The sequence below is a fragment of the Podarcis tiliguerta genome (assembly GCF_965153285.1).
Source record: "Podarcis tiliguerta genome assembly, chromosome: 14".
Classification (NCBI taxonomy): domain Eukaryota; kingdom Metazoa; phylum Chordata; class Lepidosauria; order Squamata; family Lacertidae; genus Podarcis; species Podarcis tiliguerta.
In genome coordinates, this window is record NC_139547.1 from 31359814 (window position 1) to 31387305 (window position 27492).

Consider the following 27492-nt stretch of genomic DNA (forward strand, 5'->3'; position numbering starts at 1 on the left):
TATGATGTCATGTGTTTTATGCACTTGACCAGGCATAGGCAAACTCGGCCCTCCACATGTTTTGGGACTACAGCTCCCATCATCCCTAGCTAACAGGACCAGTGGTCAGGGATGATGGGGATTGTAGTCTCAAAACATCTGGAGGGCAGAGTTTGCATATGCCTGCACTTGACTTTGCTGAATGTAGTGCTTCCGGATGACGCCAGGTTGGAGAAATCAGTTCTGCTATAGTTCTGTTCATATCACTACTGATAAAGCAACTCAAGGCAGCTTAAAGCAAATGACGGTAAGCGGCAATTCTAAAATGGGAACTAGCAAAGAAAAATATCAAAATGGAGGAAGTGTAAAGGCATCACAGAAATCAGCCGTTGGAGCTTCTGGAAAACCATCACCCATGAAAAGCTTTGAGCAGAAGGAAAACAGGGGCATCCCAACTAATAGGAGGAAAGGAGCTCTTCAGATGCTGCTGGTAGTTGCTCGCGAGTAACCACGTAGGACTCCAAACCTGTCTTTTACAGGTTTTATTGTGCTAACTATTTACAGTGCAGATCTCCAAAGTTCATGTCCATCTTAGTCACTCACAGAATCTGGGAGTGGACCCTTCCGGCTTCTCCCCCAACATAAGAACTTTGACACCCCAAGCCTCCGCCTCCCCTCCTTGCGTTTCACCCCTCTGAGCAAGCTGGGCGATGGAAGTGGCTTGCGTCCCTCCTGGCCAACCTGGCGAGGTGAGGCGCTGGGGCTCTCAGCAGCATCCTCGAGCCCTTTCCTCTCTTGGCTGGCCCCTCACTCTCTTCTCCACTGGAGGTGTGGCTTTTCCCACCGCTGGAAGAGGAACTGCTCCTCAGGAGTTTCAGAGGCTCTCTGTATTCCAACGGCCCTCCTGCCTCCCTCCCCTGTTCCGATGGCAGTCCCCTTACAGAGCTGAACCAACTCCTCGCTTGGGATTTCCCACTGAAACCACATCTGCTCTCCCAGCAAGTACTTCAATGAGCAACTTCCCAAATGCCAACCATATCAGACCCTACAATCAGCAGGTGAGACCTTGGTGGTGGTGCTACCACCAGGAGGAGCCTGTTTGGCTCTGATCCATGACAGGGGCTTTTCAGTGGTGGTTTCCCATTTGTGGAATACCCTCCCTAGTGCAGTGTGTTAAAATTCCGGAAAAATTTGAAAACATACCTGTTTACCCAGGCACTTGGTAGCTGAATAACACTGCTCCTGGTCACCTCATAACCACTGGATGGAAGAATGTTTTTAATTGCAATTGTTTTTTGAACATTTGAACTGTTTCCAGAAAGTATTTGCTTTGTTTTGTTTTGAATTATGTATCTACTTGTCACCCTGGGAGCTTTGGGTAGAAAGGACAGGATATAAATGTTTACAGTATCTCTAGGTTTTGTCTTGCACATGGCACTTTAGTATGTTTGTTGTTTGAATGGTTACAAGTCTATCTCTATTCTAGCTATTATTCTAGTAAATTTGGTTTTATATTTATAAGCCAGTTTGTGGTGTTGTTGTTTTGTTGTATTATTATTACTGTCACCACATTTGATACTTTGTGTATATACTTTACAGATAAAAATAACAACAAAAAACCTCTAGAAACAGCAATTATTAAAAAACAATTTATAGACGGTTTGGAAGGTACCTCATGGGTCATCTAGTCCAACCCCTTACCATGCAATATTATAAATAAATAAATAAAAAGTTTCCCTCCAGTAGTTATACTGCTATGGATGGCTTAAAACACAGGTGGGGGACCTTTGGTCCATGGGCCAAATATCCAGTTCTCCCAGTTTGGCTTGCCAGCCATTTTCCTCCAGCTATGCCCACCTGTCACTCACCTGATGCCATATGATGTGAGATGTGGATGAAGTAAAGTTGTGGCTGCGAAGGAGCAATGAAGAGTGCACTGCATAATAATTTTTTTAAGTGCACCATACGGCTTCCATTCAAGGAGGAGCCTTTAATGGGAGCAGGAATGGGTGACTTGTGGCTGTCCAGATGTTGCTGGACTACAAATCCCATCATCCACTGACCTTTGGCCATGCTGACTGGGGCTGATGGGAGCTGGAGTCCAACAATGTCTGGAGGGCTACTATTTCCCCCCATCCTTGCCTTTGTGGGGATATGGGAACAAGTCAATCAGTAGCTTTATTGTCTCTCAAAGGAGAACAAAACAGGAACAGGAAGCTCCCGACTCCCACCATGATATATTGTGGGCTCACCGCCACCTAGTGACTAAACTATGTAACAACACCAGCCACCCAGCTACCAGAAAAAAACAGCTGGGCATTTTCAAAGGGGTGTGTATGCCCTGGTATTAACTTCAGCTCACTCACAGTGCATGTTTAATGGTCCTTCCCAACCACCCATATTTTATGAATTCAGGAGCAGCTTAGCACTTAGGCATGGGCATGGTGTCCATCTTGTTTTGGTAAGGGTAAAGGTAAAGGTAAAGGACGCCTGACAGTTAAGTCCAGTCACAGACGACTCTGGGGTTGTGGCGCTCATCTCACTTTACAGGCTGAGGGAGCCGGCGTTTGTCCGCAGACAGTTTTTCTGGGTCATGTGGCCAGCATGACTAAGCCGCTTCTGGCGCAATGGAACACCGAAACCAGAGCAGCGCACAGAAACACCATTTACCTTCCCTTCCCTATTTATCTACTTGCACTTTTTGGCATACTTTTGAACTGCTAGGTTGGCAGGAGCTGGGACAGAGCAATGGGAGCTCACCCTGTTGTGGGGATTTGAACTGCCAACCTTCTGATCGGCAAGCCCAAGAGGCTCAGTGGTTTAGACCACAGCGCCACCTGGGGACCTAGCCCTAAATTGAGGCTCAGGAAGATGTGTGCTTCAGGTGGCATTTCACAAACAGCTGTGGATTTGTCCAGCACCTGCTTGCCTGCTTGCCATTGAACGCAATCACCACTGCTGCAACCCTATCCCTCCTCCTCCAGATAAAAGGGTCCTTCCGCAGAGTGAGGCACTGGGATGGAGAAGGCCACAGAGAGTGCCAGGCTGCTGCCGCTTTTCTGTAATAGCAACATACACGCCTGAAGGTTGAACATGTTTTGCTAAACTTTATTGACATGTGTATGCAGTGGTTCCCCCCCAGGGGGTACCCAAGGATACGCAATACCGGCACCTCTTTTTTGTTGTTGTTAAAAAGTGTGGCACTTACTGTAAGAACTTCATGGTGAGTACTGCTCAGGACCGCAATACCTCTTCCCATATGAACCTCCTCGGACCCTGAGATCATATTCCGAGGCCCTCCATCGTGTGCCCCCTCCTCGAGAGGTTTGGAGGGTGGCAACATGAGTACTGGCCTTCTCTGCAGTGGCTCCCGGTCTGTGGAATGATCTCCCCAGGGAAACCTTCATTGTATACCTTTAGGCATCAGGCAAAAAAACGTTCCTTTTTAACCAGGCCTTTGGTTGACCTGATGGACATCCTATACCCTTTTAAAATGTGGGCCTTTTTTGGGTATGTGTGTGTGTGTTATTGGGTTATTGTTCTTATTTTGATTATATATATTGTGATCTCTTCTGTGAACCGCCCTGAGATCTCTGGGTATAGGGCGGTATATAAATTCAATCAATCAATCAATCAATCAATCAATAAATGCGCCTATTTTCCTGGGGGGAAAGCACTGTGTGTATGCATGTATCTATACATATAATAAAAATATAAGTGTCATTGCACTACTTGGCCACAGATAGGTGGCACTGCAAACCACAATCTGATGAGAGAAGAAATGTTCCGTGTGTGTGTGTGTGTGTGTGTGTGTGTGTTAGCTTTGAGAAAAGGTGAGTAAGGGACTATATAGAATTGGCAGAAATGACCGGCAGAATCCGAGACCAGGGAGAAGAGTCAGTGGAAGAAGATTGGAAGAAATTTAAAGACTATCTACAAAAAACGTAAAATTAATGAATTTTAGAATGATGTTGGATTGAAGCTAAGTGGGAATTTTTAGTAGTAATGTTAAGGAATATGTAAAAATGAATTGTTTTAACAAGTGATAACTTAAAGTTATAATATATTAAGATAAAAGATAAGATCCTATTTTGTTCCTATTTTGTATTTTCTTTTCCTTTTTTATTTTTCCTATTTTTTCTAAATTTTGTAATATATTGAAAACTTTAATAAATATCTTATAAAAAAAAAGAGAGAAAAGGTGAGTAAGAGTCATCATGATGGAAATTTATAAAATTATGCATGGACTGGAGAAAGGGGATAGAGAAAAGTTCTTCTCCCTTGAAGGATTTGGGAGGGATAAAAGGAAGTCCTACTTCACACAGCAGATTGCTAAACGATGGAACTGGCTCCCAGAGGAGGCAGGGATGGCCACCAACTGGGATGGCTTTAAGAGATGATTGGACAAATTCATGGAGGAGAGGGCTGTCAGCGGTTACTAGCCACGGTGGCTCTGCCTTCCTTCCACACCTAGAAGCAGAAATACTTCCAAATGCCAGCCGCTAGAAGCCACAGGAGGGGGGAGTGTTCTTATGCCCAAATCCTGCTTACTGGTTTTCCACAGGTATCTGGTTGGCCACTGTCAGAGCAGGATACTGGACTAGATGGGTTCTTATGTTAGGGGGTAGATGGGTAGCAGCATGAGGTGGGGAGAAGTGGGATATAAATGCAATAAATAAATGCCATTGAAATGCTACTCAGTATTGATCCAGAGCAGACTTCATCATATAATTAGTAGAGTAAAAACTTAAACGTGTCACAGGATTCCCAAAAAATAGACCAGAGGCAATTGTATTTCATCCAGCAGAGCTTTACTGCTGCTACTGAAGGCGAGTGAGCATAATGGTCACAAATCCAATACATTCAGGACTGGCCGTAAGAAATCCAGTTGCAGCAGATTTAAACTTACAATAACATATAGTAAATCTAAACCTTAACACTATATACAGAACACCACATCAGAAGGAAGAGAGATGGAAAGAGAAAGTGAAACCCAGGCTCCTTCCGGCCTCATTTTTATAGCCAGCATGACCTTGACAGAAAGAGGTAAGAGAACCAGTTTAAGCCAACTGTACTCAGCTTCTCTGAAGGAAAATCCCAAACATGATAGACGTTCTGCTTGTTTCTTTCACACAGAGAAGCTTCCAGAACCCTCTTGAATTAAGTGGAATAGGAAAAACCTCTACACATCAGAGCAATACTTTCTGTACTAAGAAATGCAAACTGAAATAAATACAGTGGTATCTCCATTTACTAACTTAATTCGTTCCGGAGGTCCGTTCTTAACCTGAAACCGTTCTTAACCTGAGGCACGCTTTTGCTAATGGGGTCTCCCGCTGCTGCCGGGCCACCGGTACGTGACTTCCACTTGCATCCTGGAGCAAAATTTGCTACCCGAAACAAGTGCTTCTGGGTTAGCGGAGCTCATAACCCGAAGCGTTCGTAAGGAGGACAGTACGTAACCCGAGATTCTACTGTACATAACTGTGGTCTAAACCACTGAGCCTCCTGAGCTTGCCGATCAGAGATCCCGTTGCTCTGTTCCAGCTCCTGCCAACCTAGCAGTTCGAAAACATGCCAATGCAAGTAGATAAATAGGTACTGCTTCGGCGGGAAGGGAAACAGTGTTTCCGTGCACTCTGGTTTCCATCACGGTGTTCTGTTGTGCCAGAAGTGGTTTAGTCCTGCTGGCCACATGACCTGGAAAGCTGTCTGTAGACAAACGCCTGCTCCCTCGGCCTAAAGCGAGATGAGCGCCACAACCCCATAGTTGCCTTTGACTGGACTTAACAGTTCAGGGATCCTTTACCTTTACCACATAATTAATTTCTCAATAATTTAAATCTACAATTTATTTAGACCATTTCTATGCCACTCTTCAGCCAGAAAGTCTCCCAGTGTGGCTTACATTCAATCAGTTAAAACAATACAGCCCTTTGTTGATATTGTAGGTCTTCAAAATAAAGAACTGACCATCCATTTACTTACAGCAGCTAGAGCTACGAAAGCTCAGATCTAACCTCATGTTGTTTCTGGTTTGATCAATTTCAAATCTGGATTTTTTCTTTTCTAGCCCCTCCATGGTGAGAAGCTTTGCTTGACTGTCTGCATTGCACTGTGCCATACCAGTGTAATCATTTTCTTTTTGTTTGTCTTTTTGTTAAGATCAATGTATTATTTTTAAAACAAAACAAAAACAAATGCAGTCCCTTCTTGCAAACTTCCAATCGAACACAACACACGAGGGAAAAGGGAAAGGGAGGGAAGAGGAAAACATCAAACTCAGGTACAGTGGTACCTCGGGTTACATACGCTTCAGGTTACATACACTTCAGGTTACAGATTCCGCTAACCCAGAAATATTACCTCGGGTTAAGAACTTTGCTTCAGGATAAGAACAGAAATCGTGCAGCAGCGGCGCAGCGGCAGCGGGAGGCCCCATTAGCTAAAGTGGTGCTTCAGATTAAGAACAGTTTCAGGTTAAGGACAGACCTCCAGAACGAATTAAGTTCTTAACCCGAGGTACCACTGTACCAATTCTTAAAACAGTGGTTCTTATAATGACCGGCTTGCATCATTCAAGGGTAGGAGGTGGCTGATGGAGCTGGAGTTTTGGCAAAGCTGATGGAATGAGCCCCACTGCTTCCCTTTGCTCCCAGTGAGGCAGTCTGATGGAACTGCTGCCCCACAATTCTATATGCATCCCACCCTGCCCCACTGCAAAAAGGAATCATGCTCAAAGTAGCTACTAACAAAGAAAACAGGAAATTTCTAATAATTTTGCTATAAGAAGCTTTCTTCTGATTCAACAAGGAAGATGTGCCGTGTGCAGGAAATGGACTGATATTGGTATCAGGAAGACATTATAGATGTGCTCAGCTACTGCAGACACGCCTTTTGACGAGGCCTGGCAGCTACACCCTGCTACCATTTTCCCACATTGGGGATTAAGCCTAAAGATTCACACCCAGCAATACCATCTCTGGTATGACGAAGTAACTTAGCTGCCACTGAGATATGTCCCCAGGTCACGCAAGAGGTGCAATCATTCATGGCTCAGTTGCAGAGCATCTGCCCTGCATGAAGATAGTCCCAAGTTCTATCTGCTGCCAGTCAGTGTAAGCAATATCAAGCTAGATGGGCCAATGGCCTGACTCAGTGAAAGGCACCTTCCTTTAGGCGAAGGTCATGGCCCAGTGGTTAGAGCATCTGCTTTGCATGCAGAAGGTCCCAAGTTCCCAAGATCTCCAACGTAGGGCTGAGATAGGCCTCAGTCTGAATCCCTGCAGAGCCACGGCCAGTCAATTAGACAATACTGAACTATTGGGCATATCCCTCAACTGTCCCAATCTGAGAGGGACTTCCCAGAATTACAGAAACCATCCTGGCTTCTGATTGGACCCTGGAATGTCCTCTTTTTTCTTTCTGGTCCTGTGCTCTGGCTCCTGCAAGAGTTTGGGGACTCCCCCCCAAAAAACACACACACCAGGCTTCCCAATTTTGATCAGCAGGATGTTGGAGGGTACTGGAAGCAGGAGGCGCAGAAAGACAATGCAGAAAGGAACGTTAACAAAAAGGGGTTGGTTCATTGCTCTTCTATGCCACACTTTCAATACCTGCTGGAAACTTTTCTATTCCACCAGGACTATACAGCGGCACCTTGGTTCTCAAACGTAATCCGTTTCGGAAGTCAGTTCTAAAACCAAAACGTTCCAAAACCAAGGTGCGCTTTCCCATAGAAAGTAATGCAAAACGGATTAATCCGTTCCAGGCTTTTAGAAGCAACCCCTAAAACAGCAATTTAACATGAATTTTACTATCTTACGAGACCATTGATCCATAAAATGAAAGCAATAATCTATGCACTGTACTATAAAATAAATAAGACAGTGTTATAGATGATAAAAATTAAAATTAATTTATTTCCTTACCTGCACTGATGATAGTCATTGTTTGGATGAGGGGCTTTTATCCATTTCCACAGTCACACAATAAATCAATCAATCAATCTGTGAGTAGCGGAGATGGGTTCCACACAGTCACAAAAACAAATTAACTGGAAAAGCCTCAAAAACAAAAATGCAAAATAAATAGCAAAAACAAAAGCATCCAGAAGTCCGTTTGACTTCCGAAATGTTCGAAAACCAAGGCACAACTTCTGATTGGTGCAGACACCGTGGAAACAATAGCCAACAGTCACATAGGACATTTGGCTTCTGAAAACCGTTTGAAAACTGGAAAACTTACTTCCGGGTTTTCGGTGTTTAGGAACCAAGGCCTTTGGGAAGCAAGGCACCACTGTACAGGCAATTATAAATTCATCTTCCCACAATAGTTAATTGTTGTCAGAATTTGACTGTTTCTATGGTTATTTTGTTTTTATGTACTGTTGTAAACTGCTTTTTTAACGAAATAGCAGTGAAGAAATATAAACAGACATAGGAATTTGCTTCATACTGAGTTTGAGCACTGGCCCACCTACCTCAATTTTGTCTACACTGGCTGGCAGAAGCTCTTGAAGATTTCTGTTCAAGATCTTTCCCAGCCCTGCTAGCTCTGCCACAGAGCTTAAAGGACTGGAGATGTTTTCTGACCCTCTTTGCCTTGCCTTCTCCTTCACAGTCTCCTGCCTCTTCCATCCCCATTGCTTAGTAACCAATTCAAAACATCCATGCGCCAGTTTATTCCATTTCCCTGATGCCTCCCTAACTATTACTTTCAGGATAATATTTGAGCCTTCACACAACGTAAAAGCCATTTTCAGAAATCTAGCGTAATTTAGTGCACCCTTCTCTGAATTTTACAATTCTGGCCAAGTAGTGTATGCAAAAATGCATATATCAATAAAGGTGTGCACAAAATTGAAGACATCAGTGAAAATAAGGTACAAAAATGCATTGTTTGCATAACATTGCTTGCAAAATGTGAACACTGGTCAAAAGTGTACAAAAATGTGTCAGTTAGAAGAAGTTTGCACTAGAATGCTGATGGATTCTCACAATTTTTTTTTTTTAAAAATAGTGAATTATTGCAGAAATTTGGAAAACTGAATCTACAATTGGAAAAATGTATTGTTATAAAACCATACAGTGGTACCTCAGGTTAAGTACTTAATTCGTTCCGGAGGTCCGTTCTTAACCTGAAACTGTTCTTAACCTGAAGCACCACTTTAGCTAATGGGGCCTCCTGCTGCCGCTGCACCGCTGGAGCATGATTTCTGTTCTTATCCTGAAGCAAAGTTCTTAAGCTCTTAACCTGAAGCACTATTTCTGGGTTAGTGGAGTCCGTAACCTGAAGCATATGTAACCTGAATCGTATGTAATCCGAGGTACCATGTTAAGAACAGTTTCAGGTTAAGAACGGACCTCCGGAACAAATTAAGTACTTAACCCGAGGTACCACTGTATATGCAGAAAAATGCACACATTTAATAAAAACCACACAAAGCAACTTCCATAATTATAAACAAATGCTACTTAACACTATTTAATAATACAAGCTTTACATTTTTATACTCCCATTGAAATTGGGTTGTCTTGTCACTTTGATTTCAGGCAGAGCTTCTGTGCCTATAGCCATGTCATCATGAGAGGCAGAAGTTTGACAAGGAAAGTGTTTGTCTCCATGAACTGCTTTTCCTTTCTTGCCTGTGCTGTTAAAGGCATTAGAGCATTGGGGGAGTGGGTGAACTGGCCACACTTTGCTGCAAGTACCGTATTTTTCGCCCTATTGGACGCACCGGCCCATAGGACGCACCTAGTTTTCAGGGGGGGAAATCAAGGGAAAAAAAATGATTTCCCCCCCGCAGCTCTGGGAGCAGCGGACAGGCTGCACGCAGCCTGTGCGCTACTCCAAGACCTTCTCCCTGCTTTTGCGGGAGGTGGAGGAATTCCCCCACCTCCCCCAAAAGCCCACAGGAGCCCTGCGCGACTCCTACGGGCTTTTCGACCAGGAGGGAAAAGGGACTGAAATGGCCAGTCAGTCCATTCTCCCTCCTCGGGAAAAGCCCCCAAGAGGGGCGCGCTCTTCAAAGGGTTCGTGGCTCCTGCTGGCTTTTCTACGAGGTGGGGGAATTCCCCCACCTCCTAGAAAAGCCAGCAGAAGCCACGGAGCCCCTTTAAAGAGCCCGCGGCTTTTGCTGCTTTTGCGGGAGGTGGGGGAATTCCCCAATCTCCCGCAAAAGCCCACAGGAGGGAGAAGGGACGGACTCCAGTCAGTCCCTTCTCCCTCCTTGGGGAAAAGCCCCCAAGAGGGGCGCGCTCTTCAAAGGGTGCGCGGCTCTTGCGGGCTTTTCTGCGAGTGGGGGAATTCCCCCACCTCCTAGAAAAGCCAGCAGAAGCCGCGGAGCCCCTTTAAAGAGCAGGCAGCTTTTGCCTGCTTTTGTGGGAGGTGGGGGAATTCCCCCATCTCCCGCAAAAGCCCACAGGAGGGTTGGAGAGTAGGGGGAAGGCGTCGCGCGCCTTCCCGCTGTCCCCCATCCTCTGGGGCTGACGATGGGGGAGGCGCTCCTTTCCCCCCCGCCAGCCTCAAAGCCGGGTTGGAGGGTAGCAGGAAGGCGTCGCGTGCCTTCCTGCTGCCCCCCATCCTCTGGGGCTGACGATGGGGGAAGCGCTCCTTTCCCCCCCGCCAGCCTCCAAGCCGGGTTGGAGGGTAGTGGGAAGGCGTCGCGCGCCTTCCCTCTGACCCCCATCCTCTGGGGCTAGCCATGGGGGAAGCGTTGCTTTCCCCACCGCCAGCCTCAAAGCCGGGTCGGAGAGTAGCAGGAAGGCATCGCGCGCCTTCCCGCTGCCCCCCATCCTCTGGGGCTGACGATGGGGGAAGCGCTGCTTTCCCCCACCGCCAGCCTCAAAGAGCAGACTCTCCTGGCTCCAGCGGAAGCAACGCAAAGCCTCCAGAGCACAGGCTTTGGAGGCTTCGCGTTGCTATCGCTGAAGCCAAGGAGCCTGCATTCGCCCCATAAGACGCACACACATTTCCCCTTCATTTTTGGAGGGGGGAAAGTGCGTCTTATAGGGCGAAAAATACGGTAATATCACACAGCACAGATTAGGGAGAAACACATTTGCTGAATGCCAAGAAAATCTAATAACATTATGGAAGCTGCATTCAAAAGAGTGGAGAGGAGAATCAGCCTGAAGTAATGAAATTGCATGATTTCTGCAATGGATGACCTTTGGGTTAGGTAAGAACGAGAGTTGACAAAAAGATTCTCAGAACACTTTTAGATCTGTAAGTGTGCAGGAAAGGGTGTGGTTCAAAGGGAGAAATTTTGCTCCAGGCCATCTAACCGTCCTGAAGAGAGCGAGAGAAATAAAGAGAGAAGGAGAGAGAAGAGTATGTACTTTGACAACAAGTGCCTTTGGCATGCTTCCAAATTCAGACAGTTGGGAAAATATTACATCCTAGAAAAAAACAACTGTGAAATTTGAGAGGTGGAGTTTGGAGATGGATTTAGATGGCAGTATGAATGTTTTCAATGAGAGAACTCCAGTTTCCTTCCCCCACTGCTGATTTTCTTAGCCACTCCCTCTTGCAACCTCCCTTGCTTTACCTTCCCCCATCCTCACACCCATGCTCTCACTATTTCCCTATTCACTGCCCAATTTCCTTCCTCAGTAGCTAAAACATGACAGTTGTTTTTCCCCAGAGGAAAGCCTCTCTGGGAGGAAAATTTGGACTGAGAAGTGGCGCCTGGGAGGCAGGGGACGTTGTGTTGGGCCCTGTCCCCGCCTCCTACTTCATCACCCCCAAATCCTTTCCTGAAAGAGTTGTTCTCCAAGGAGGGGCAAGGCACAGAACACACACCTTGCAGGTGGGACATCCTAGTTTCAGTTCTTAGCATCCTCAGTTCCAGTGGATGAGGTGAGAGACTTCTTTACCTGAGACCCTGCAGGGTCTTTGCTTTTAAACAGAGGAGTCAACATTGACCAAGGTGGATAAAGAATTTGACATGGTATAAAGATGGTTTTGATGTTCTAAGCATACACATGTTTTTGTTACTTGCCCGTCAGTAGACATTGTGGTTGGGCAGCGGCTCTCACTTGACCGCCATTCGGCAGAGATGTAGCAGTCCAGGGACACATGGGGTGAAGACCCATTACTACTTTTTCAGCAGGTTTCCAACAGGGTTGCTGTCTCCAGCATCTTAGAGCTGTCCTATCAGCATGAAAGGGGAGTGTTTTAGCCATCGAGAAGAAGTCCTCTCTGTCAGTTTGCATTTCTTAGTACAGAAAGTATCGATCTGATGTGTAGAGATCTTTCCTATTCTACTTAAATCAAGAGGGTTCTGGAAGCTTCTCTGTGTGAAAGAAACAAGCAGAAGGTTCATGATGTTTGGGTTATTCCTTCAGAGAAGCTGAATACAGCTAGTTTAAACTGGTTCTGTTATCTCTTTCTGTCAAGGTCATGCTGATTATAATAGTGAGGTCAGAAGGAGCCTGAGTTTCACTCTTTCTGTCTCTTTTTCCTTTTGGTCTTATTATAAGTTATTGTAAGTTTAAGTTAAGTCTGCTGCAACTGGATTTCTTATGGACAGTGCCAATCCTGAATGTAAAAATGTGATGAAAATGATGTATAGATGGTATATAACACTGACTAAGTTATCTAAAATGTAAAAATGTAAAAATAAGGAATGCTGGAAATGCAAAGTCAAGGAAGGCAACTTTTTCCATATGTGGTGGACTTATAATAAAGTCAAAATCTTCTGGGATATGATATATAATGAACTGAAGAAAATGTTAAAGGTTACATATGTTAGGAAACCAAAAGCATTTTTATTAGGAATAATAGGTGAGGAAAAACCCAAGAAAGACCAAAAACTGTTTAGGTATGCAACTGTTGCAGCAAGAGTTTTACTAGCACAGAGATGGAAACAACAAGACTTACCAACCATTCAGGACTGGCAGACAAAGATGGTGGAATATGCTGAGTTGGCGAAATTGACTGGGAAAATCTGAAACCTGCGGGACCAAATGTTTCATAAAGACTGGAATAAGTTTATAGAGTATTTGAAAGATAATTGTAAATATTTAACAACACTGACAGGACTGATTTATAGCTTGATAGTTTATAGAAAGCACCGATTTACAATTAACATAATTTTCTGATTATTAGAATTGAATAAAGAGGAGAAAGATGAAATGCAATTAAAAAAGATATAGTTTAAGGTAATCATGGTCTGGGAGGGAGGGGAGTCAAGTGCTTGGGAGAGCGGAATATAATGTGAAAAATTTGAATATGTTATATTTATATAAAATAGAAACTTAATAAAAATGTTTTTAAAAGTAAATAAATCCTGAATGTATTGGATTTGTGACCATTATGCTCATTTGCCTTCAGTAGCAGTAAAGCTTTGCTGGATGAAATATTAATTGTCTTTGGTCTATTTTCGGGGGGAATCCTGCAATTTGTTTAAGTTGTTACTCTGCTAACTATACATTGGAATCTACCTTGGATCAATATTGAGTAGAATTTCAATGATACTCTCACCTTTTGGACTGATTGGATTGGTTATATTTCTATATCGCTTTTCATTCAAATGACTCCCAAAGCGGCTTACAAACAATAAATAACAATAAGAAAAGAACATCACAAATACAGCATAAATCATATAGGATAATTAGCAAATCGTTGGAGAAAGAGTTACAATCTATAAAACAAAGCAACAACAAAAACCCCCACAAAACTAAATATAACAATTAAAGCAAAAGTCATGTTATATGGTTAACAAATTGGAGCCAACTAGAGTGGAAGGAAGTGTGTCAATCAATGGGGATTGGCTCCAAGGATCACTCTGGAGAGGGCACACAGGAAAAGTACCAAGAAGGAGCCACTCTGTATGCTCCAAAGTTGGGCTTTTAGGAAGACTGACAACACAAGGAGTTCCGGTTTCAAGAGAACAGCGTACACTGGAACATTGAGGAAAACACAACCTAAGTCACTCCAAAAGATGATTTTGGAGCACTCCAAATCATTTGCTTTCTTGTTCTTGGTGTTGGGGAGCTTTGCCCAATCCAAGCAGCTGATATGCCCCCATCCTCGGCAGAAAGCAATATGAACAACACCAGGCTTGGAATGAGCAGTCTTAGGCTATAAAAAGCTCTTTCCTGGTTTGAAGTGACTGCTTAGTTCTTCAGTACACAGTGCCAGTTTGACGAATGACTGTCAAGAAAAGATGCACCATTTGGCCCTGGAGATGATCCAGCGATCCTCCCTGTGCTTCCCCTCACATCACCGCCAGAGCAATCCCCCTTGATATCTTGTGAATGGCTCGGGAGGACAGATTAGGGCTTGCATGGTACGCTGGCACTGTCCAAACAGGAAGGGTGGTTGTTTGTGTAAAAAGCTGTTTACTCTACTCAGTGGGGCCTTCCTCTAAGCATGTATGGGATTTACTTGCACCCATTGTTGAATGACAGCTCCTGTGTTTGAAATCAGAAGGAAATGCAAGGCAATGTGGGGCAGCTGGTTTCGGAAAACAGTAAACACAATGCAGCTGAGAACATGAGAAGAGCCCTGCTGGTCTTGAAACTGCTAATGATGGCACCAGACATGTTTCACTGGGGAGACCACTGGACAAATTCATGGAGAAGGCTAGCATTGACTACAAGTCATGATGGCTGGAAACCACAGGCAGTGGCGGACCTTGGAGTCTCAAATTTCAGAGGTGCCCCATTGTCAGGCTTCAAGGAATCCTATCCCTCCCATGGTGGCAGCCAAGAAGCAGAGAAACAAAAAGGATTTCTTACCAAGTAATTTATTCAATATTCACACAGAGAGAGACAAAGGAAGGCGGTCTCCCGAAGACAATGGCGTTGCTCCAAGTAAAGTCCCACCCCCTACGTCTCTCCTATTCTATATCATCCCTGCATTGGCTGATCTGTGCTTTCTGTCTCTGGGCTTTCTGATCAACTACCCTCAAGGCATGCCTGGTTCTGGGAGGGGGGTCAGGAATGCTTTCAAGAGACACTGAGTCTGTAGGTTGTCTCTCCCTTGGGTGCTTCCTCTTCCTGCTGCTTCCCCAATATTTCCCAGCTTCTCCCCTCTGCAGCCTCTGAACTATGACCTTCTGCAGACCATTGTTCTAAATCTATACTGTCCTCCTGTTCTTGGGAAGGTGGAGCATCATTCCTCCTCAGTCCAGCCCCTGACACCCATGCAACACCAAAATCCGGCAGCTCCTGCTTCTCGTCTTCCATTCTACATCGTAGTTGTGTCGCCTTCTGCATCGCCCCCACACCCAGTGCAACCAAACCTGTCACGCTCCCCAAAATCTGCCTAAGGAGGGGAGAGTGTTCTTGTGTTCAGATCCTGCATGTGGGTTTCCCATCAGGGCACCTGGTTGGCCACTGTGAGAAGAGGATGCCGGACTCGATGGGGCATTGGCCTGATCCAGCAGGCTCTTGTGATGTCCTTATGCTCTCAACTCATAAGGAAAACCAGCCACTTCAGAATGTTGAACAGTCAGAGACATAGAACCACTTCTTGACATGTTGCCAGGTTCTAAAACTCTCTGACCTGAGCACGCACATAGAGATTCAACAGAAGATTACCAGCTCAATAGTATCTTCTGAGTTTCTGATCGCCTCCCTAGGTCAACTGGTCTCTCTCTCCCTCCCCCACTTTAAATCTTGATTGTCTACAATTTGAGCAGCACATCAAGAATGCTGATCTGGTTATGCAGCCTTAAAATATGCAATGATTTCTGCCCTTCACCTGATGAAGGACAGGTTGTATAAGAATGAAGGGAGAGGATTAATCAAAGCTCAAGAGAACGTGAGGCCAACAGGGAAGCAGCACCAATTTTTTTTCGTTCTTTTTTTTTAAAAAAAACTACTGGCTGTTAGTGGGTTGGATTCTGAAAGTGTTAGGCAGATTTGAAAAAAACACTCAAGGTTTTGATGATTAAGAGGCATAGAAACTGTATTAAGTAACACAAGGGCAACAAATTCTTGGCTGTTGTTTCTGGCATGATGTGTGTTAATGGTCCTAATTAACCATGGGTTATAGAATCATAGGATTATATAGTTGGAAGCAACCTCAGAGGTCATCTAGTTTGACTCCCACCCTGCTCAACGCAGGATTATTATTATTATTATTTATTGAATTTATATACAGGATCTAAAGTGCAGGATGCAGCGGCAGCAACCAGGACAGATGAATGCCCAGCCTCCGTCGAAATATCTCCATTGTACCTACGGGACCGCCTCTCCTGGTATGTCCCACGGAGGACCTTACGGTCTTCAAAAAAAAAAAAAAAAAAAAAAAAAACATTGGAGGTCCTGAGCCACAGAGAGGTTAGGCTGGCCTCAACCAGAGCCAGGGCTTTTTCAGACAGTGGCTCCGATCTGGTGGAACACTCTGTCACAAGAGACTAGGGCCCTGCGGGACTTGACATCCTTCCGCAGGGCTTGCCAGTCAGAGCTGTTCCACCAGGCCTTTGGCCAAGGTAATTCTTCACAGAACTCTAGCCCAATGGTTGCCATTAATTTGATTTGAACTGATTTTATAATGAATTGATTTTAGAATGCTGTATTATTTTACTGTTGTTAGCCTCTCTGAGCCTGGCTTTGGCTGGGGAGGGCAGGATATAAATAAATAAATTATTATTATTATTATTATTATTATTATTATTATTATTATTATCGAAGCACCCACTGCATCTCAAGGAAATCTGTCCAACAGCTTCTATCATTAGGAAAGTTAGGTTCAGTGGCTTGTTAGGAGCTGTACTTGCGCACACAACAAGGATGTGGAGAACAGTTTTTTTAGCTTAATGGGGGGGAATACTGTAGATGTCAATTCCTGAATATATTTGGCATACCATATTTACTTTACAAATGGGTTTGTCCTATCTCCCTGGATAAGCATTTTAAAGCAATTTTTTAAAAAATGGTACCCAACCCCTGATCGGTTTGACCAAACTGCGGGAGGCAGTGGAAGACAGAAGTGCCTGGTGTGCTCTGGTCCATGGGGTCACGAAGAGTCGGACATGACTAAATGACTAAACATCATCAACAACAACATTTTGCTATAATTTAGGTTGTTATTTAGATGTGTGTTTGCATCCATCTTTGATATATTTGGTTTTATCCTATGACAGTAGAACTAGCATGGGATTGATTCATGAATTGTTTCACTGATTGTCATGTAAACACCTTTTGTGAACATCCACAGTAAAAAGCAGTCTCTAAATAGTGGAAGTGCATTTATTTATTTAGCAAAATTGATATACCACTTGTCTGTCCGTTTGTTCTCTTGTCAGGAAGGTTCCTGAGGTGGGTTGGCAGACTCCATTACCATTTGGACACTAGACGCCATTTTGAATCAAGATGATGAACCAAAAAGTCATTTTGGCACGCCTGTGCCGACTTTTTACATAGCTTTGGCCACCTCTTGAGATATCATCATCAAACTCAGCATGAGGGTACCTTGGAGGGGGTTAGGGGCTCTACGTTGATGCTTGAGTGCCAGGCACCATTTTGAATCAAGATGGTGGACACCAAAACATGACTTTGGATTGAGTTCACCCAATTCTTGGTGTGAGTGGTTCACAAATTGCACTATCCGTTTTAAAAACCGCAATAATAAAAATACCCAGGAACTCCTGGCTAGTTAGCAATAAAACAAAAGCAGATATTTGAAAACGTTCTAAAACAAATTACAATCAATACCAAGCTAGAGACAGATGAAAACACATGTAACTTCTGCATGTCTGGATAGGTTTGCCTAAACAGAAATGTTTTAAACAGGAGCTGGAAACAGTACAGTGAAGGCACCCGCCTGATGTCAATAGCCAGGGAGTTCCGAAGATCAGTTCCTTACAACTGCGGAACAAACATTATGCAGCATTATGCAGTGCCAATTCTGCAGCTTGAAGCGGGCGAGTGAACATGCACAGTGTAAGGTGAGCCCAGAAGTAGACTAAACCAAGCAAACAAACAAGTAAAGAATGTTGGCTGCTTCTGAAAGAAAAACCTAGGCACCCAAGGGTGAACCACGTGATGAGCGGCACATGGCGACTGGTCCCCAGCCACTCCACTGGCTCCCACTGAGGTGAATTTCCTCTGCTATGGTGAGCCCAGCCTTCTGCAGGGGAGTGCAATGTGCCCCAAAGGCCAGGGTGCCCCAGGAGGAAGGGTGGGGCCCTTTTCTTTTGTTCTTTGCAGCTGCATCAAAGCAGCCACCTGTACGGCTTGACTGCATTCCATCCCAGTGGCTTGAGACCTGGGTATAAAAGGAGATGTCACGGGAGACTGTGACACTTTACACTGGTCCACCTGCCAGCCTCCGGAACACATGACGGCGTTTTGACGGTAAGGTGGGTTTTGGAGGGGCAGGGGAAGAGAAGGTGGATGGGGACAACTTGTACACACTAGCTGTGATTCCTGCATTGCAGGTGATTGGACTAGAAGACCCTTGGGTCCTTTCTAACTTTGCAGTTCTATGTTTCTGTGCCTTAATTTTTGGGGCAGTAGGAACAGCTGGATCCTGTCCTAAAACAGTAGAAATTGGAAATTCATTGGGAGGACCATTTGCCCACTCAGTATTGAACTATAGGCCGCTTTGCTGCTACCAACACTTGGAATATTAATTCTGGTTTTTTATATTTAAAATATCCCCGAAATTATTAATCTAGATCAGCAGTCCTTAACCTGGTGCCCTCCATATGTTTCAGACTACAACTCCCAGCACAATGTCAGCCAGTGTAGCCATACAATTCTGGGGCTGATGGGAGATGTAGTACAAACTTGTGACCTTCAGATATAGGGCAGTATATAAATTCTAATTCTAATAATAATAATAATACCTGCCATGCCATCTGTTTCTGATTTTATTATTATTATTATTTACAACCAAGCCCATTCTGTATTATAGATGGTTAGGTTAAAATTTCTTAAGCCTCATTCCCTTTTCCTCTTATATGACGGGTTGATGATCTGTGGTTTGGACATGTCAAGTGATGTGTTGAGCAGCTGAGCCAATCGCCAGCCCTCTATGCCTCCATGAACTTTCCTGGCAGTGAAATTTTAGCTGCAGATTTTATTCAGTTTTTTTAAAATGGTGCTTTGTGGCCTAATTTTTTAATTCTAAAAAACTACACACAATTAAATGGATAAAAACACTTTAAAAACAAACAAACAAACAAACAAACAAATAAATAATAAATACCCAGCTGTTTTCAATACGTATCCCTTCTATCCCTGTGTTTATATTTCTCTCTGTCCCCCCCCTCCACTTTTAAATATTGAAATCATTGTGAAACCGGTGTTAAAATTGGGGGCAGGGGAGTGTTTTAGCACTCCCTTAAAAAAAGGATTAAAAATGGATGGAATTGGTTTGAAAATGGTGTGCTCAGGTGAGCTGTCCCTTCCTCATCTGCACTGAGAGCCGGTGTGGTGGTTAGAGTGTCATATTAGGACTTGGGAGACCAGTGTTCAAATCTTCATTCAGCCATGAAGCCATCTGCCTCTCACCCTAACCTACCTCACAGGGCTATTGTGAGGATAAAATAGGGAGGGGGAGAACCATGTATACCACCTTGAGCTCCTTGGAGGAAAAGGTGGAATATAAATGCTGTCAATCAATACTAAATTGCTATGTCATGCAATTTTCTCTGGAGGTTTCTAAGCAGAGGTTGGGTGGCCACCTGTCATGAATGATCTAGTTGAGATTCCTGCATTGCAGGAGGTTGAACTATATGACCCCTTGGGTCCCTTACGAGTCTACAATTCTACGATTCTATGTCTTCTAGTGTTATTGGAACATAACCAGATGAATGCACAAAAAAAGTGTGATACTTCTCAAACTGTTGAAAGTTGTTTGCGATTCTGACTGTAGCTTAGAGCAGAAGAGCAACAATGAGGCCCAGAAGACGCCCCTCTGGAAGATCTAATGACTCGTTCCTTCATAACCCTTGTGACAAATCACTTCTGGAATTATGTGGAGTCTCAAAAGGATGCACATGGGTGCTTCCGGAGAGCGAGGAAGGTTGTCTTTGGAGGGAGGGCCTGAACTGGGTGATCCATGGGATTTGCTCCCACAAGATGTAGTGATGGCCACCAAGTTGGTTTGTGTTAATAAAGGATTAGATATGGCCAGTGCTTTTTTTTCTGGGGGTACGCAGGGGTAAGCATACCCCAAAATATTTTGTGAATCTTTGTACTTTTGTTCATTGACTGTATTTATTTTCCCCAATTTGAACTATAAAATTGTGATTTTCTTGAGTCAAAATGAGACAACTCCTAAACATTTTTAAAGGAAAAAAGCATTGGATAAGGCTATCAATGGTTACTAGCCACAATGGCTGTGTTCTGTTTCCACTGTCAGAAGCACAACTCAGGAGAGTCTGTTGCGTTCAGGCCCTGTCTTTCAGGCTTCCCAGAGGCATCTCATTGGCCACTGGGAGAACAGGAGACTGGACTGATCCAACAAGCCAGGCCCTTCCTATGTTCTTATGAGGTCATATTTTATGCTTTATAGCACTGCAAGGAAGGCCTGTTTGGAAAACTGAGTTGCCATGAAGGAAAAAGAAGGCCCGCCCATTTACGCGATCTTTACTTTGCTACTCATTTCAGGTAGGTTTTGCAGTTCTTTTCCCAATAATTAACACAATCAAATGCATCCAAGTAAATATTTACACAGTGAGCAAAACAGACATTTTCCTGGCAAGCTTTTGTGGGGCTAGAAGGTGAATCAGCTTCACAGTAATCACATTCTTTGAGAGCTAAAGCAGTGACTCATGGCTTTTCTATGCAACTGATTAATTGCCCAGCTTGTAATGTCCAGCTGATTAATCAGTTCAATCAAACATTTTTAGCTGTTTAGAAAGTCCCTCCTAACAGAGGCAGCTGGTTCTTTAAAAGTGCCTCAAATTACTTTTAACGGAAGTAGTTAACAAAAAATGACTGTTGTGGCAAGCACCATATTGGAAGGAGCCTTCTATAAATTGGGGAATGGGGAACATCTTCTGAAAGAGAGTTCTGCTGTAACTCTTACTTAAATAAGCTAAAATCAAAGCAGCTGTGCTTCTACTTCAGAGTGTTTTTTGTTTGTTTTTTTCCGCTTCTGTGCAAATTTATGAAGAATAGATTAATTGACTAAAATCAGTCTTCCCTGACCTGGTGGCCTTCTGGCGGTTTGGCCATGCCATGCCTAACTCAGCTCCATTCATTTCAGTGGGTCTACTCTAAGTTAAACTTGGTTAGATACAACTCCATGTGATGAATCCACTAATATTTAATGAGGTGACAGCCTTAGATTGTAATTCTATACACATGTATTTGAGAGGAAGCACCAACAAACACAATAGGAGCTATGTCTGTGTAAAGAGACATAGGATTGCACTGTTCAGCTGCAAGCCTATACTCACTCACTTGGGAACAAGGCCCATTGAATGTATTTCTCAGTAGACATGAGGAGACTTGTGCTGTTAGCTAAATTTGTTGCAGTAACAGCAGACCATCCTGCAGATTCTCTTAACTTGTGAGTAAGAAACATTTCTCTCTCTTTCTCATAGCATTAAAATTCAGAGGGGCTGGTGGTTCTGGATTAACAAAAGAAAGGACTGCTATGTCACACCACTAATTAATCTGTGGGGCTCCCTGCCACAAGATGTGATGATGGCCTCTAACTCAGATTGCTTTGATTCAGTGGCAGCCAATGTGATGTCCTATAGATGTTGTGAACTACCACCACCGTTATCCTTGACCGCTAGTCACAATGGGAATTGTAGTCATAACATCTGGAGGGCGCCATGTTGGCCAACACTGCTTTAATCCTTAAGCAAACTCTTGGAAGACTAGTCCTTTCACGTGTTCTAACTATTTCAAATTGCATTTCAAGGGGGCTGGACGGAAGGCAGCTGGCATGGTTATCGCTCCCGCCGATCCTATCCTATCGCTTTGAATCCAGTAAGTATGGGGAGGGGGGTGAACAGTGGCAACATGATCCATTTGCTGTTGGAGTTAATTTGCCAGTTTAGTGTCTGTCCTGAAAATAGCACCATTTATTCAGAAGAAGATCTTGCCAGTTGCATCACAGGTGAACAATGACCGAACAATTCAAGAGCACTCGGAGTATTTGAACACTCTAGTGCAACATTCCACCCCCCTCTCTTTGTGTGGGAGATTTTCTTTCCATCATTGTCATTTTGACCCCTCCACAGCACTAGATTTTTAGAATAGATCCAGCTCTATATATGAGCAATATGCAATCCTGATTTTCTGACCACTTGTCTTTTTCCTTCTTTTTAATCAGTGTCCGGCCTACCCAATCTGTAAGTAAGATCAGTTTTACTTTTATCTTATTGGCATAAGAATGAGGGTCAGGGGATTATAGCAGACTGGTAGTGGATGGGAAGGAGATAATTATACAGACCCATGACCAATATCACACACAAGTTAAGCTGAACTCAGAGTGCTGTTTTGGGCTAAAGCATTAATGTAATGATCTATTTATGTGAAAGGCAGTTCCTGGTTCTTAGTCACTGGGTTCGTCCACCCTTCCACTTGTCTCATGCCTAGAAAGCATGGGTTTGAGTGATTTTCTCCTTGCCCCACTTCTTTCCAGTGGAAATGATCTACAGATGTAGGACAATGAGGTGGTAAAATCATAGAATTGTGGACCTGGAAGGAACCCAAGGGGTCATCTCGTCCAACTCCTGCAATGTAGGAATCATAGCTAACCCTGAAGTGGCAGTGTGGATTACACCACTTCAGGTTACAAAATGCTCCTTTGAATGCTTTTAAAGAAAAACTAAATAGAACAAATTCCTAGCATTGCTCCTTGCAAGTGCAAACTTTATATCTGGAGGGTTCCCTCCCCCCCTTAAAATGCAAGAGAGCATTCAAAAATGGCATCTCCCACCTGCATGCTAAAACAGTACAGTCCATTCCGCTAGCTGAGAACTCTACCAGCTCATCTGGCTAAAAGGCATTGAAACTTGATGCCTGAAAGTTAATGGAACATTTCCCAAATTTCAACTATGCTTGTTCAGAGTATGCTAAATTGTACCCCACAAGAAGACAGTAAATCTGCACTTTTGCTTGTCCTGCCACTTTCCCCCAGGGAAAACCTCCTCTTTAGTACTGAATGGGAGCAAATGTCAATTGAGCTTTCCATGAATTCAGTGCTAAAGAGTGGGTTTTCCTGGGGAAAGTGGTTGGACAAATGGAAAACCACTTGGACACATGCCCAGAAAGTTTGGGAGAAGCGGAAGACCTCTCGGACCTGTGCTTTCTAGGCATGGGACAAGCAAAGTGTAGAGGAGCCCTAAGTGAGGCTTCATTGCTGCCCTGTGAATGGGGCTGCTGTCCAGGGTGCTGAAACTGCTGTGGCTTGAGATGTCTCCTAACTGAAGCAAGGAGGGTTGATTCACCAGAGCCGTAATTCAACCCAGACTCATTTGTGTTGCATCGATTGACTGAAGCACGTATAGCTGTGCACTGGGTTCTGACTCCTCTGTTCCATTGGATCTAGCAGCCTCATAAGATTTATGTTTATAGATATACCACTTACTCAATAAATAAATACTATGTTTTTATTGCTTCTGGTTACAAGCCAGGCTTCAAAGTTGGCAGGCAATGAAATGACCAGAATATAGATAAAAGCAACTGTTTTTAAAAACAAATATAAGAACACTGTGATTATTTACTTTTTGTCTGTTTGTTTTCACAGCATCAACCTACTGCTCCTCCATCAACAGGTACAGGCGAATGGGGTAGAATTCTAAGTGCTGGTGGTATAGCTAAGGTGGACCTTGGGCCAAGGTTTAGGGCCCCATAACTCAGGGGCCTCCCAGATGAGGGCCCAGAGAGCAGGACTTGAGGAGGGTAGCAGCAAAGTGACTCCATGTTGAAGAGTTATTGTGTTAATTCACAAAACCCAAAGGCCTTGGGCCCTAAGGATCATCTGATTACTACCTCAATCACTGAGCTCTTCTGATGGGACACTTTTGGTGGTTCGTCGTGTTCCTGAGTTTTGGTTAGCCTTTACTAGGGACTGAGCCTACCTTGTGGAACTCCCTGCCAGTAGAAACTAGACAGGAATAATCCCTGCCTAATTTCAGACATCTGTTGAAAACTGTATTATTCAGGCAAGCCTTTGCAATATGATTTCCAACACACACACCCAGCTTTAATGATGCTTTTATCAGAGTGACTGTCAGTTTGTATGTGGTATACATGTCTTGCTGTATTTACATGATGGGTGCAATTGATAACTATTGATAACTATTTAAATAAACAAGAAAGTCTGTCTGAAATGAATAAGGAGCTCCATTCCATATGTTGTGCAGCTTTTAAAAAACAAAAGGCAGTAAGTTGGCAATATAATCGAATGTGAGTTTACTTGGAAGGAAGTGTCACTTTGTTCAATGGGGCTTACACCTATGTGAGAATTGCAGGCTGAATCATTTAATCGTTTCAGTAGACAAAAGTGAGATGAAATGTATTTGACTGGTTGGCAGAATTATCTATAATCTTGTGTGTTTCTTTATATAGGGCAGAGCTAAACTCCACGCTTGAAGAACCATGCCAATTTACACTGCCACAGTATGCCTGTGGCTCAGCAGACCAGGTATCTTTGCCAGCTTTAAATATCCAAAATAATGCAGTTTGGTATATAAGGTCTTGCAAGTTTGCTTATTCAACAGCTCAGATTCTGCGAAGTTTATCTTAATTGATTTGCCATGGAGCCAATGTCATGCCAGTGCTTTGCTTTCAGCTTAGGAAGCTCAGTTCTTGGGAAGCTTCCATTGAGTTATCAAGTAATGTTATTTAGGAAACGAAATAAACCTGGAAATGAAAATGCTAGGTGTAGAAAAAGAGGTGGGAGCAATTATTGCCAAGGGCAGAGAAGAGGACTAGTTTAAGGGAAGGATTGGACCTATTAAAAGACATGTAGCTGTGAAGATGAGTGTTTGGCTCATGAAAGAGTACCTCGTTTTGCTACTGCTAGTGCAAATAATTCACAGAAAATGACGCAAATACATCTTTTGCTCTACAGATCTCCAACCTGACGTCAAGTGAGCTGGCTTCCATCCTCAAGTGCTCCATCACAGACTCTGAGGCCTGGCTGGACCAAGGGGCTTTCTTGATGCTCTTTGAAAATGTTGACAAAGACACGCTCCAGGCAGCTCTGAATGAGATAAATCTGCAGGTAAGTAGTACTCTCACAAACACCTTCTTTGGTTCTGCAAAATGGTCCTAGTTTTTGTGTGCTGTTAGGACCTCTCTGGTGGACACTAGGATCTGTTGAAGGCCAGTGTTGCATCTGGGCTTGGGTAGGTAGATAAGGTGTGTAGGATAAGGGCTGCTCCTTTGGAACTAGAAATTCTGACCTGTTGTGCTTGCTTCCCTTCCGCTCAACCTGTATGTTTGCGAATGGATAGCTCTATTTAGAAAGTGACACCCCAGAGACGTTTTGCAGGGAAGATTTTGCAGTGAGACCTGGAGACCTGTACAGACCTGGAGACCTGCAAAGGAACAGAGGGTCACAAAGCCAAATTTCCCTGCAGCTCAGACCAGGATCTCCTGTGCATTTGCAACTCTCCCATCCCCAGGATTTTAACTTGTATAACCCTACTGCAAGCAGAGAGCTTAAAGCTGAGCAACTGAGAATTATAAAACTAATGTTGTGTGCGTGTGTGCATGCATGTGCATGCAGTACACATTGTATATCAAGATTTGCATTGATTGATGCTGCTGCCTGTGCTGTTCTGAATGGTGAATAAGCTGGGTCATCCCAAGACGTTTGTTGCCTGAGCTAAGGACTGGAGTGTGCCAGCGCCCTGTTTCACAAACAGAAGCTGGTTTGAGTGGCAGGGGAATCTTATTTTAGCACTGTCAGTGTGATAGCATCCTCCCCCTGGCTTGAGGGCAGTGAGCTAGTTTAGGGGGCATTGAAGAGGCATAGCTCAGTTGACCAGGACAGAGAAAAGAAGAGGCTTCTTCATGCAGCATATAGTTAAACTATGGAACTCACTCCCACAGGAGGCAAAGATGTCGACCAACTTGGATGGTTTAAATGAGAACAGGACAAATTCATGGAGGAGGTGGCTATCAATGGCTATTAGCCACAATGGCTATGCTCTGACTCCACAGTTGGATGATGATGATGATGATGATGATGATGATAATTTATTATTTATACCCACCCATCTGGCTGGGTTTCCCCAGCCACTCTGGACCACTTCCAACAGAATATTAAAATACAATAATCTATTAAACATTAAAAGCTTACCTAAACAGGGTTGCCTTCAGATGTCTTCTAAAAGTCTGGTAGTTATTTTTCTTTTTGACATCTGGTGGGAGGGCGTTCCACAGGGCGGGTGCCACTACCGAGAAGGCCCTCTGCCTGGTTTCCTGTAACTTGGCTTCTCACAGCGAGGGAACCACCAGAAGGCCCTCGGCGCTGGACCTCAGTGTCTGGGGGTGGAGACGTTCCTTCAGGTATACTGGACCGAGGCCATTTAGGGCTTTAAAGGTCAGCACTAACAGTAATGTTTCTGAATAGCAGTTGCTGGAAATCACAGGAGAGGAGAGTGCTGCTGTCGCACTCAGGCTCTGCTTGTACGTTTCTCATGGGGATCTGGTTGAACCCTGTGAGAACAGGATGCTGGACCAGATGGACCTCTGGTCTGATCCAGCAAGCTATTCTTCTATTTTTAAATAACAGCCACATGATGTGTAGTGATAATTTGGATACGTGTTGCAAAAATAAAGTGCCAGGTTATCTCTCTTCCTTGAGCACCAACTGTTCCACATTTCTGTTTTATTTAGGTCTCTGTGGACCAAATCTCACTGACAGCCAAAACCTTCTTGCTGAATGCAGCATGGGAAAAGATCAAGGCAGACCCCCGGGTCCAGAGCCCAGGCTTCCTTGCCTCTTGGTTTCAAGACACAGTGCACTCCTACCTGGCAGCGATAAACTCCAATGTCCTAGAGTGCATGACTCAGCTTCCGATCACTTGTGATGGCTTCGCTACCGTGTAAGTGACAACTATTAGTAAGAAATCAATCTTTGGAGCTCCCTGCCTACTGACATCTGGCAACCCCCTTCCCTGTTTGGGAAAACACATTTATGTGTAGGCAAGTCTGTACAGATATGTACAATGTTGATCTGTGTTTTAAACTGGGTTTTAGCTTATTGATTTTAATATTTTCTTTGAAGATTTTAAATAGTTTTTCATTGTTTTTCACTGATAATTTCATTTCCCCCCTCCCTTTTTTGTAAACCACTCTGAGGTTTTTTGTTTTTTACATTCAAGAGGACAACATTTAGAGTTAGCAGCTGGTTCCCTCTGGTTCCCTCTCATTGAGATGAGAATTTCAAGACAGCTGTAGTTGCAGGATTCAAGCAGACGTTTGGATCCTGAATACTGCAGTCTGAAAGGTCCTTTGCACAAGAGATATGTATGGTTCAAAATTCACAGGGATGACATGAGTTATACCCAGGGCTGCCCTTGAAGGCTGTTTGGAAATGGCAGCTGCTGCAGAATGCTGATGGGGATGA

General features: G+C 43.9%; 1 protein-coding gene across 2 annotated transcripts in view; it reads left to right on the plus strand.

Annotated features, from left to right (window-relative positions):
- Positions 1-18251: 18251 nt before the first annotated feature.
- The window catches only part of LOC310664058 (uncharacterized protein), a 61030-nt gene continuing 51789 nt past the window's right edge, over positions 18252-27492 (plus strand). For both annotated transcript variants that reach the window (XM_083412598.1, XM_083412599.1), the window contains exons 1-8: positions 18252-18293; positions 20461-20555; positions 21823-21890; positions 22237-22255; positions 23656-23683; positions 24480-24555; positions 24985-25137; positions 26760-26968. In XM_083412598.1, coding sequence (XP_083268724.1) covers positions 20498-20555; positions 21823-21890; positions 22237-22255; positions 23656-23683; positions 24480-24555; positions 24985-25137; positions 26760-26968 — 611 coding nt within the window. In that variant the 5' untranslated portion in view covers positions 18252-18293; positions 20461-20497. The remainder of the gene's footprint in view (positions 18294-20460; positions 20556-21822; positions 21891-22236; positions 22256-23655; positions 23684-24479; positions 24556-24984; positions 25138-26759; positions 26969-27492) is intronic.